Source organism: Balaenoptera acutorostrata, chromosome 3 (genome assembly GCF_949987535.1).
Source record: "Balaenoptera acutorostrata chromosome 3, mBalAcu1.1, whole genome shotgun sequence".
NCBI classification, from domain to species: domain Eukaryota; kingdom Metazoa; phylum Chordata; class Mammalia; order Artiodactyla; family Balaenopteridae; genus Balaenoptera; species Balaenoptera acutorostrata.
In genome coordinates this window covers 17,945,078-17,957,259 of record NC_080066.1, presented here as the reverse complement: position 1 = coordinate 17,957,259, position 12,182 = coordinate 17,945,078, and the positions used below count along the sequence as shown (strand labels likewise).

The window sequence follows — 12,182 nt, the reverse complement described above, 5'->3', positions numbered from 1 at the left end:
TCCTCTCTTCGCTTTCCCTTCCTCCTTCCTTCTATAGGAAGGAGAGTGTGTACCAAGATGGTACCTCCTTGTTCAGAGCAATGAGTGGTTATTCTCCCTTCCACTGAATTCTGGGTCTTAAGGCTATGCCCTCTATTCCAGTTTTCTGGATTTCCCTTGCATAATTAAACATGCAAATGTGAAAGTATTTTTAGTCCATAAAGAATTCATCAGTCACGTCACAAACACCTCTCTCTCAGCATAAGCTGGTCTGAAAAGATAGGTCAGAACTCAAGCCTGCAGGCCAGCGTGCCCAGTGTTAGACAGATCCGGAGCAGAGGCAAGGCTGCAAGGACAATGCCCAGTGGTCTTTTTTTTTTAATATTTGCTTCTTGGGCCTGTTACTAGGGGTCCACTAGCCTTATCTCGGTGCAGTGAAAGTAAATAACCTAGAAAAGCAACATTATAAAATAGGCAGCATCTGTAGAATATAAAGTAGAGCTTACAAGCTAGCAGGCAACAGACATTTTTTTGTCTCACCTAGGATTGACAAATTAAAATAAGCCAACATTTAAAATTAGAAGGTAGGGTGGGGACTATAATTCTGACTTCTCTCAAAAAAAAAAAAAAAATTAGAAGACAACATCAGACCCATATCCTTTCAGGGCAATAATCTACTGGAACCAAGTAAGGGCCTCCCTTTCTAGACCATATTTCTCCCAGTTGTCACAGAACATACTTCATGCTTCCAGTGCACGAAGGGTCTCCTTCACTCTTTAGCTAATTGCCCTGCAGGCATTGGAATTTGTCCCAACTATGAAACCTGCAGGCCTTGTTTTCAAAGTGTTGCCCATAGAGCACTTGCAGTGCTTTCAAATGCATGCACATTCCTGGGCCCTGCACTAGCCAGGCTGACTCAGAATATCTCAAGATGAGTCTCAATCGGCATTTTTGAAAAAGCACTCTGGATGATGAGATTCATACACAAGACGTGTCAGGTGGTGAGAGCCACGATTATGAAGTTTCTTTCCTCATTCAGCGCACCTGTGCAGCACAGATGCAGGGCAGGCTCAGATGCTTATCTACAAATAGGATTGTGGCTGCAGTGAGCGTGGATTGGTGTTTTCAGCTACTTTTGCTTGTGAAGCACATCGCAGGAGTCCAATCTGAAGGTTTTAAAACTTAGTACTCTGTGTGATCTACCTCTGATAGGAGAGGGTACATTCCCACGGTAATTGGATGGGAAAGTGTTAGGTTCCGTCTAAGTCAGAGTTAGGTTGTACATGTGTGTTAGGGATCTCCATAGTGTGTGATCCAGTGTACGCTTTCTTGACCCTGTCAGAAAAAATCCCAGATCATTACAGGACCAAAACCCTCTTCATTTAGTTTAAAATACACACACACACACACACACACACACACACACACACGAGTGTGTGCACGTGTATAAACACCAATGTGTAAGAAAGGCTAAATGCTAATGTTGGACATAAACCGTGTAGATTTTTTTTACCCAAAAAGCATCTCTGTCATTCCCATCCTCACCCCTCCTTTCTGTACACTATTGGTAAATTATGATTTACTGACTCCTCATTAAGAGTTTTATTGTCTCGGGGTTTCCCTGGTGGCGCAGTGGTTGAGAATCTGCCTGCTAATGCAGGGGACACGGGTTCGAGCCCTGGTCTGGGAGGATCCCACATGCCGCGGAGCAACTAGGTCCGTGAGCCACAACTACTGAGCTTGCGCGTCTGGAGCCTGTGCTCCGCAACGAGAGAGGCCACGATAGTGAGAGGCCCGCGCACCGCAATGAAGAGTGGCCCCCACTTGCCGCAACTAGAGAAAGCCCTAGCACAGAAACGAAGACCCAACATAGCAATCAATCAATCAATCAATCAATAAAAAATCTTTAAAAAACAAACAAACAAACAAAAAAAAAAGAGTTTTATTGTCTCATTCACCGATCTGATCAACTTAGGTGATATCTTTATCATATTCCTCACCAAAAAAAAAAAAAAATAATGAGCAACTTTAAGTTGGCAATGAACCCAAATATAACTTGATTGGGGTCTGCAGGCATTCGTCATGAATGCTAATGAATATTTCAAATTTCCTTTGGCCTTCTTGGCAGAAGAGGTAACCAGGAGCTTTAGAAATCCAGATGTGAGCTATTGGCCCTTAGAGCCTGGCCTGGGAGGCAGAACTGAGCAGTTGCAGTGGTTCCATCTCTAGAAGCCAGGGTTTCACCTGCAGACTGCCAGCTGTTATTCCCCAAGCATTCTTGATGGGCTTCCAGTCTTTGGAAATCTCCATCCACCAGAAAACCACTGCAGCCTTCAACCCTCGGGTGCTTTGCTAGTCTTAGGCAGGTCAGTCTGCTTCCTCTAGAGCATAAGAAGAAAGGAAGCAAGGAAAAGAGAGTGGAACAGTGGTCTCGCCAGCTGCTCAGATTTGGAAATAAGGTCAGAAGTGACTTCCAGAACTTGTCTTGTCCTATGAGAAGCATGAAGGTCACCAGAACTTAAAATTAAGGACCTGGGTCCACTTCCCTTGTTGTGAGACTGAGAATGTAAATTGGTACAGCCACTATGGAGAACAGTATGGAGGTTCCTTAAAAAACTAAAAATAGAGCTACCATATGATCCAGTAATCCCACTCCTGGGCATATATCTAGAGAAAAACATGGTTCAAAAGGATACATGCACCCCAATGTTCACTGCAGTGCTGTTTACAATAGGCAAGACATGGAAGCAGCCTAAATATCCATCGACAGATGAATGGATAAAGAAGATGTGGTACACATATACAATGGTATATTACTCAGCCATTAAAAAGAATGAAATAATGCCATTTACAGTAACATGGATGGACCTGGAGATTACCATACTAAGTGAAGTAAAACAGAGAAAGACAAATATCATATGATATCGCTTATATGCGGAATCTAAAAAAATTTTTTTTAATGATGCAAAAACTTATTTACAAAACAGAAACAGACTTACAGACTTAGAGAATGAATTTACAGTTACCAAGGGGGAAAGGTGGGGGGGGGGGGGGAGGAATAGATTGGGAATTTTGGATTGACATGTACACACTGCTATATTTAAAATAGATGATCAACAAGGACCTACTGTATAGCACAGGGAACTCTGCTCAATATTCTGTAATGACCTAAATGGGAAAAGAATTTGAAAAAGAATAGATACAAGTATACGTATAACTGAATCACTTTTTTGGGAGACTGCGCATTCAGGTAATCACAAATAGTAAGAAGAGGTCCGTTTTCACCAACGGTTTGGACTTCATGGACCTAATAATTATGTGGTTAAAACTGTCTGTGCTACATGAAAATAATAGGGAAATATTTCTACTAAGACTTGTAAAATATTTCGCCAGGCAAGCCTCCTACAATCCCCCTATTAAAAGCTGTGACGTATGCAGGGGACAAAAGAGTCACAGCTGGAAAGAGGGCAGTGAGGTGAATGAATTTTCACTTTCCTAGCCTTTGTCTTATGAATCTATCCACGTACCTACACCATCACAGTTTCACATGGAGAGTGAGGAGTTCTGTGGATTGGGCGTTCCATCTGGAAAATGTATCTGCTGGGACAAGATAAGATGCTGTATATATGATTTAAAAACCAGTAGGAATAACACCCTGCTAGGCTCAGGAGTGTGGAGGGGAAGTTTGAAGTGGTACCCATATGTAGACGGAAGCTTCATGTTGTCAACTAGCACATTTTACAGATTAACTTTCCATGTTCTCTGGCTGATCAGTTCCAAAGATCTAAAGATCTATCAGAAGAGGAACAAAGGGAACACAAGTTTTCATTGACTGGGAAAATCATCAAATTGAGTGTATCGACAGGATATTCCAGAAGCTCTCATGAAATTGATAGAAACATAAGGGTGATAGAAACCCACCGAGGAGATGAAGTGATGAAAGACAATCCCCTCTTCTTAGAAGATGTTCATGTTATGGTCCTGGATGTGATCATTTTCAATTTGAGATTTTCAAACCTTTGGAATTCTTGAAACTATGTGAAATTATACAAAGACATGTTAGTTTGAGAATTTTATAGGCTCTCCTCTGACAGACTTTCTCTTTCCAGGCCACCTCTCACAAATGACATTACCCAGGGGGCTGTGCAGCCAAAAGAACTCAGATCCACTCTGAGTCACCAGGGCAACATGTCTTCAATGAAGGGACCCATCCTCCTATTGGCTGACAGCTTCCCATTCTGCCAGCAGCTTGGAGGGGTATATGTGATAAATATCAGACTTGGTTCTTGTCCTCAAGAAGTCTGAAGTTTTGTTGGAAAACTATATACCTAATGTGCTTGAATAGCTGTCCGGATTGGATGTAATTTTGTGCTTAGGGAATGGAATCCACCAAAAGTGCTGTGAGATTTAAGATTGATTTTGGTTATATCTATTACTCTTGCAAAATACTGTTTTAAATATGTATGTAATTTAATAGGGGATGGGCTTTGGTGTCTGCTGTGTGTTTTACTAAATGAAACAACAGGGTATAGTGAGATGAGGCTGGGTTAGTGGCCAGAAAATTCTGGATTCTAGTCTCACATTCCCCACCGGCTAGAGAAAGACTGGAGACTTTAAACAAGTTACTTATCTTCTCTGAATGGCAGTTTCTACCTTTGTGTGTGTGTGTGTGTGTGTGTGTGAAATACTACCTTCTGCACCTATCTTATAAGCTTTCTGTGAAGATAGAATTCAAAGCTATAAAAAAAAGAAGGTAAAATTATTATGAACTCATTGGTTCAATCAAACTACCACCTGAGGTTATTTTTAAAATGCTTTTCATGTATACTGTGAGTGTTGGATTTTGTGTATAGACGTCTGAAAACTCATAAATAAGAACTTCATATAATGGCATTATGAAAGTAATACTGCACGTTTGTGAGTCTATATCGTATGGTGTTGTGTCACTTGATTGTTACAACTATGATATTTAGAGCAAAAAGGATTCTTATGTGCACTTCCTATATATAAAGAAGCCGCAGCCCAGAGACATAGTGTCTTACTTTAAGAAGCTGGAGGAGCTAGGACTGGACCCTGGTATTTCCGAGTTTTCATGCAATGTCCTTTCCAAAAAATTTTTGCTGCCAACACCTTGCCAGATTACTGAGAGGAAATGAGGCTTTTAAAGAGCTGTGTAAAAAAGGAATGTCTAAAAATACCACTTGCCCTCTTGAATATCTGTCTAAGATCACCTCAGTAAGTCTTAATCATGAGAACAAAATGAAAACATATTTCAAATGCTTAGATATTGTCTTAAAATTTCACTTCCTCTCAAACAGCACCATTTCACAGCAAGCTGCCATTTTTTCCTAGCAACTGCCATCCACAGATTGTATTTCTGAAGGGTGTTCACTGTTGCCTGTTTTGTCTTTTAGCAACAGATCAACTCCTAGCAACCATGATCGGATACAGCGTCTCCGGCAAGAATTTCAGCAAGCAAAGCAGGATGAAGATGTGGAAGATCGGCGACGTACCTATAGCTTTGAACAACCCTGGGTGAGTGTTTGGTGCCTTGGCACAGTTGTAGGAAGTCCTGCAACTTCCCTGCAGTAAAAGCCACTGAGCTGTGACCTCAGACCTTTATGAAACAAGACAAGATGGAGCCAAATTCCTTTGACCTTTAGTATATTGACCTTTTCCTCATTTCCATCTGGGTTTCATCACTGCTAATTTCATTTTATATCTTGTTGCACCATCTGTCCGCTGCAGAATAGGTTTCATTTGCCTGATGACAAGACAGAGGAGTAGTCTGACTCTCAACTATGCATTTTTTAAAGTTTAGTTAAGTATTTTTCTATATACATTTTTCTGAGAGTCAGAGCCTGAATAAATCAGTTCAACACATCTATGGTGTATCTACTCTACGCAAAGTACAGTATTTAGAGATTCTTGATTCTCCCTCGTCTCCTGTGTGCATTTGTTGAGCCCCTGCCAGGTCTCTGCCTCTAGCCCATCTCCAGTCCTCCCTCCCATCGCCGCCAGAGGGACCCTTCTACAGCAGCGCTCTGAATGGCTTCTCAATGCCCCCAAGATAAGTCCAGATTCCACAGTGTGGCGGGCTAATTAATCCTCCCAATCTAGCCCCAGACTTGGGCTCTGATCTTGTGTTTTGCCTTAGAGATGATGTCACTTCTGGGAATGGGAGGCATTGGAGCAGATTTGGGGGTTCAAGATGATGGGAATTGTGAAGGCTTTCATTGGAAACCTGAGAGAGAGAGTCAACTAGAGATGAGTAAATAAGCTGCCTGAGGGAGGAAAATCTAACTGAGGGTATTAGTAAGTCCAGTCAACATGATAGTGTGACCATAGCCAATAATGCTTTGAGAACTGCGAATAGAAAAATAATTTTTAAAAAATTAATTAACTAACATTTATTTTTGGCTGCATTGGGTCGTCGTTGCTGCACGTGGGCTTTCTCTCTAGTTGTGGCGAGCGGGGGCTCCTCTTCGTTGCCGTGCGCAGGCTTCTCATTGCGGTGGCTTCTCTTGTTGCGGAACACGGGCTCTAGGCGCACAGGCTTCAGTAGTTGTAGCACGCAGGCTCAGTAGTTGTGGCTCGCAGGCTGTAGAGCACAGGCTCAGTAGTTGTGGCACACGGGCTTAGTTGCTCTGGGCATGTGGGATCTTCCCGGACAAGGGCTCCAACCTGTGTCCCCTGCATTGGCAGGCGGATTCTTAACCACTACGCCACCAAAGGAAGTCCCGGAAAATAATTTTTTTTTAAAAAATGTATCTTATTGAAGAATAGTTGATTTACAATGTTGTGTTTATTTCTGCTGTACAGCAAAGTGATTCAGTTATACATATATATTCTTTTTCATATTCTATTCCGTTATGGTTTATCACAGGATATTGAATAGAGTTCCCTGAGCTATACAGTAGGACCTTGTTTATAAAAATAATTTTTTAGATGAATTCTGTGATGAGGATTGGCAAGACAGACATGGCAGAAAGTCAAGGAAGGCAAGCCTGGGAGGATACTGGTGAAGCACTGCCCCGTGTGGGCAGGGTGGTCAGTGCAGCTCAGGGATGAACGGTGTTCACCATAGGGAGGAAGCGGTGGTCAGTACTGCTCTGACAGCCTGGGAGGCTGCTGGGAGTGGAGCTGGGGGTGCCAGCAGTCTAGGGTTATAAAGCTTAGGAGGCTGCGGTCAAAAGAGTGTATTTTTGGAGTCTAGGAAAATCTGGATGATGTTGGGATCAAAGGTGTCCCATCCATGCATGTGAGTTCCTGAAGTGGAGGAGTGATTAGAGCCCAAAAAGTGTATTGAGTTCAGTTCAACGTGTTGGGACTATGATTACACTCAATATTTGGGAGAGTAGGGGCAGACGAAGAATGGTGTGAGACAAGGCTGACATAGACCCGAGTGTGGTTAGATTGTAGGGAAGGAGAGATGAAGGTGGGAAGGTTCTAGGAGCCTTCAATGCTAGATTGAAAGTCTGAACAAAAATGGTTTCAGGACAGAATGCCGGCCCACTAGCCAGGTTAGAAAAAATAATTTTAAATTTTTTCTCCAGGCCTCAGTTTTCTTATTTGTAAACCAAGGGGGTTAGAGTAGCTGATTGTCAGTTGCTAAACCTTTTGTTAGAATGAACATTTAAGAGGAATCTGGGGGTGTAGAGTAAAGCAGACATCAGTAGAGCTCCTTGGGTTGAATACAGAGGCCGGTGCCTTGGGTCAGAGCTTCTCCAAGTGTAGTCCACGGACCAGCACCTTCAGCTTCTCCTGGGAGCTTGTCACACGTGCAGGTTCCTGGGCCCTGCCTCAGACTTACTGGATCTGAACCTCTGTGGGTGGGGCCCAGGAATCTGTATTTTAATAAGCCCTCCACGTCATCTCGAAGGATGGTTAGCTCTGGGAAGCATTGCTCCAGAGTTTAGATCATCGCTGAGGTCCTTTTTGGTCCGAAAATCCAGCACCCTCAGTACACTCCACACAAAGCCAGAAAAGGTTCTGATCTGGGCTTTGGTGATCAAGTTGCAGTTTGTGGAAGGTTCATTTTGCAAATGAAAGAAGAAGAAGGAAAAATTGGAGAAGCCGTCCCAGTTTGAAGGACCTCACCTTGGTTCAAGTGAGGAAGATGGGACCTTAGAACAGGCAATATGAGAACGGCATCCCGGAGGAAGAACTCAGGAAATCAATCGTAGCTGACTTTGGGAGGTTATAAAACATGTGCAACAGATTTAATACGTATGAAAATCTAATTGTCCTCTGCAACAATATCACTATTAATAATATTTAGTTTATTTTTCTAGATGATCAAGTAAACTGAGTTATTCCCATGTAGCAACAGGATGGAATTATGTTCATCTACTTCTGTTGTTTGGCTTAATCACTCAACCTAGTCCTGCTAGGTTTCCTAAAGCAGGCTTCTTTTGTGTTGCGGAGTAAACATCCTTAACTGTGTGTATTTGCACAAAGGTGCTGAAAGGAAGAATGAAGCCAGTGGCAACCTGAAGGGATAAACAGCCGCTGCATATGGAAATGGTTCTCACACCCCGTAACTCTAGCAGCCCAGGCCTTCCAAGGGCTTTTCACTCCTCGTCCAGCCCAGGAAGGGCAGCGTCGTGCCATTTTACTTTACCAGGGAATGTGGATTATCCAACCAGCATGTTTTAGTCTGTAATTAATCATTTAACTCACCAAATTTCTTGAGTGTTGATTATGTTCTGTTATTGTGTTTGGTTCTGGAAAACAAAGAAAGAATGCCCTTAGGATCCTACAGTGGAGCTGATACAAAGGAAAGGCATGCTTTTACAGTCTTGAGAGGGGCATGCAGGGACTGTTGAACACAGAGGAACCACACCCAACTTGATTGTGGGTGAGCACAAAAAAGCTTGAAAGAACACCTCTTTGAAGTTGGAAGATATTTTAAATATATAACTTTGAGAAACAGAGGAATCTATCTTTGGGAAATAAAATTAATTGGAATTATTTCTGGTTAGTTATCCACATGCAAGATCTCCAGGTTTGTTGGAGGCTAAATGAGCATTTCCTTCTTCTTAGCTCTAGAAGTTTTGCGCTAGGAGATGTGGCAACCGTTTGGTATCCATTAGGTTTCTTTATAAGTTTTTTTTAAACGCGGGGCATGAATATTTTGGCACATGTTTCTATGTTATCTGCTTAATATGAGCAATCATGTTGGGAAAAAATGTTTGAGAATGTCTTGTACATTAGGAAACTCAACTACTGAAGGTCATAGGCCAAATTATTGTGTATCAAAATGCTGTAGCAACTTCAGATGGGCAACTTGGCTTATATAATCATTTCCTGTAATGATTGAGTGGGGAATTATTTGGATGACAGGCTGATTACCTTGGGAATGGAATAATTTCCTAAATTGTGCGTCAGAAGTTGACCTTCTCCATTTATTTATTTATTTGTTTGTTTATCAAACAATTGGGATCTTGCTGTGTACTCTCCATTCTGCAGATCATGTAAATGAGTGTAAAGTGACTGTAATTCTACTCAGTGTCTTAATTTTCATACAAATTCTCATTGTTGCCTTATTAAGAGCTGCTCAGTTGTTCAAAATGTAACGTAGCCTATAGTTTTTATTATCTGTTTTACAAAATGAGCTTTGAATATCTTGGAATCTTGATTCTTTTCCCGTATGTATTCTGACCTTGAAAGCTCACTGTGTTTGGAAAGGATGAGGCCATGATCTCACCCACTGGAATTATTTGTAATCATTTTAGTGTTAAGGAACCACAAGCCCATCTTCAAGCTGTGTGTACAGCTTAGACTATATTAATTGAAATTGTCCCGCTTGTCAGAAATGCCCACACATGAAGTGCAGTCAGATGTATCATTTAGAAAAATATCCAAGCCAATGACTTTACATACAGAGAGAGATGCTGCAGAAAATTCTTCCAAGTGGCCCTTTTCAACTCATCCATTTTCAGAATGTTCTCTCTACTCTAGCAGAACAGTACGCACCTGTCCCTGGGCTTTTGTTCAAAATAACGTTTGGGCCTGAGGGAGCTGATTTGTGGCACAAAAGGTCCTTCGATGAGCAGAGGCCCAGGACATTTCCTTAGCTCCATAACTGAAGTGAATCCTCTCCCAAGCTGAGTAAAAGAAGAAGAAGAAGAAAAAGCAACTTCTTCCTGCAAAGCAGTGCCAGGTGCAGCATAAATAAAGCAGCAAATTGCTGTAAATCTTTCTTAAGATAATGGAACAATAGCTGAGGTTAGGGTTATTATCACAGAGCTCAGATATGGACAGAACTTAGTGTTGCTTTTAAAAGAATTAAATTGCAGGCTGCAGACCTAAGTACAGTATGCTGTTAAAACTTTACAGATACCTGAGTGTTGCCCACAAGCAGACTTGCTGGCTGAGACTGTTGATGGATGGGATAATGGAGCTTTTAATAGCTGTATTGCTAAATCCTTTCCATCCTGGGTGGGTAGTGACTGAAAGTAGTTTAGTCCTTCAGACAGAAAATTGATCCTCCGCGATATGAATATCCTGTTCTCCCCCAAGCTTTCTTCCTAGCTGTCTGTCCTTAAACAAATAAAAAAAATCTGTCCCTTTCTCCATTTTCCTGCCTTGGACTTTTAGCAACTCCCCTTTCCCAGTTAGGTTATTGCCTGCTTTAGTAAGAGGGCCAGTCACACTACACAGCCATCCTGCACCCCTAGACTGCCTTCCCTGGACCTGGGGGATTTGAGGAGATGATGCTTCTCTTTTTGTCTTCCTTTTTTTTTTTTTTTTTTTTTAATTTTATTTATTTATTTTATTTATGGCTGTGTTGGGTCTTCGTTTCTGTGCGAGGGCTTTCTCTAGTTGTGGCAAGCGGGGGCCACTCTTCATCGCGGTGCACGGGCCTCTCACTATCGCGGCCTCTCTTGTTGCGGAGCACAGGCTCCAGACGCGCAGGCTCAGTAATTGTGGCTCACGGGCCCAGTTGCTCCGCGGCATGTGGGATCTTCCCAGACCAGGGCTCGAACCCGTGTCCCCTGCATTGGCAGGCAGATTCTCAACCACTGCGCCACCAGGGAAGCCCTTTGTCTTCCTTTTTTGAAGACTTCAGAGGTGTCTGCTGTCATTTCCTCCTAATGGGCCTCCACGCCTGGACTCAAGAAATACCTTCTCAGTTGATAGCCTTGCTGTGTGTTGTGTTACTCCAGTTCAGATTGGCTGGCAATCACCTGTCTTGAAAATCCACCTGGAGGAAACCATTCTTGCAGCTAAGGGGTGCCCTTTAGGTATGGCAAGGGTGTCTCTGTGCTGCTGCAGAATAGACCCTTTTCTTGGAGTCCCGTGACCCACCCACCCAGCCAAAGCCTCCATGACCCGCCGGCTGTTCTACCCACAGAACCCTCGGGTGGTGAAGGGCACGAGGCTGCCCGCCACCATCGTGAGGGGCACTGGAGGACTGCTCCTTTATTTTCAACCTCCTTGCTGATTAAGGGGGGAAAATAGATCCGAACCCTGGCTGGGAAAGATGAGAAGAAGACAAATAGTGTGTTAAGACCAAAACACATATTTATAAAATCTTGATGAGGGAAATTGGTATGCGTGGCAATTTTTCTACCATTACTCACATCATTAATAGCAATTAAGCTTTTCACCATTCAGAACCCACAGAGTTCGATCGATAGCTGTGTAAGTACAGTGTGTGATGGGTAGAGCGGAGGGCAGGGAGGACAAGATCTAGAGACAAAAGGTAACTTTATTTGGATTAGAGGTTGGCAGTAAGTCCTCTATAGAAAATCATTACCAATATTAGCAATGGCCACTTTTAAACAGAGTAAACAACTTACACTCTTAGCATGATTAAGTGACTATTTGTTATCAGAATGGGGAATTCATACTAGGATTGCAGTGCATTTGAATTGCTAAAATAAGGACTTTAAATCTCAAGGGATATCATTGTTCTTTGTGTTATCATTATCATCATCTTCATCACAGGTTTTTATCCAAAGCACAGCAACTTGTTGTATTTTATTTTTGTTTTCTCTACATGCCCTGGACATATGTGAAAATTTGAAATTTTTTATTATTCATAATTTAAGTAGAAAACCCACCCTAAATTCTCATTCATAAGACTATTACATATATGTGTATGTGTGAATGTATACAAGTGCACACACACATATGCATACATACTCTTTTTCTTATCTGTATGAAGAAAAATTAGATTATTTAAACAGTATTAA

At 42.1% G+C, this 12,182-nt stretch overlaps 1 protein-coding gene across 16 annotated transcripts in view; it reads left to right on the top strand.

The window, feature by feature from the left end:
- The window catches only part of PARD3 (par-3 family cell polarity regulator), a 635,042-nt gene that overhangs the window by 609,280 nt on the left and 13,580 nt on the right, over positions 1–12,182 (top strand). For all 16 annotated transcript variants that reach the window (XM_057542617.1, XM_057542614.1, XM_057542615.1 and 13 more), the window contains one exon: positions 5,394–5,514. In XM_057542617.1, coding sequence (XP_057398600.1) covers positions 5,394–5,514 — 121 coding nt within the window. The remainder of the gene's footprint in view (positions 1–5,393; positions 5,515–12,182) is intronic.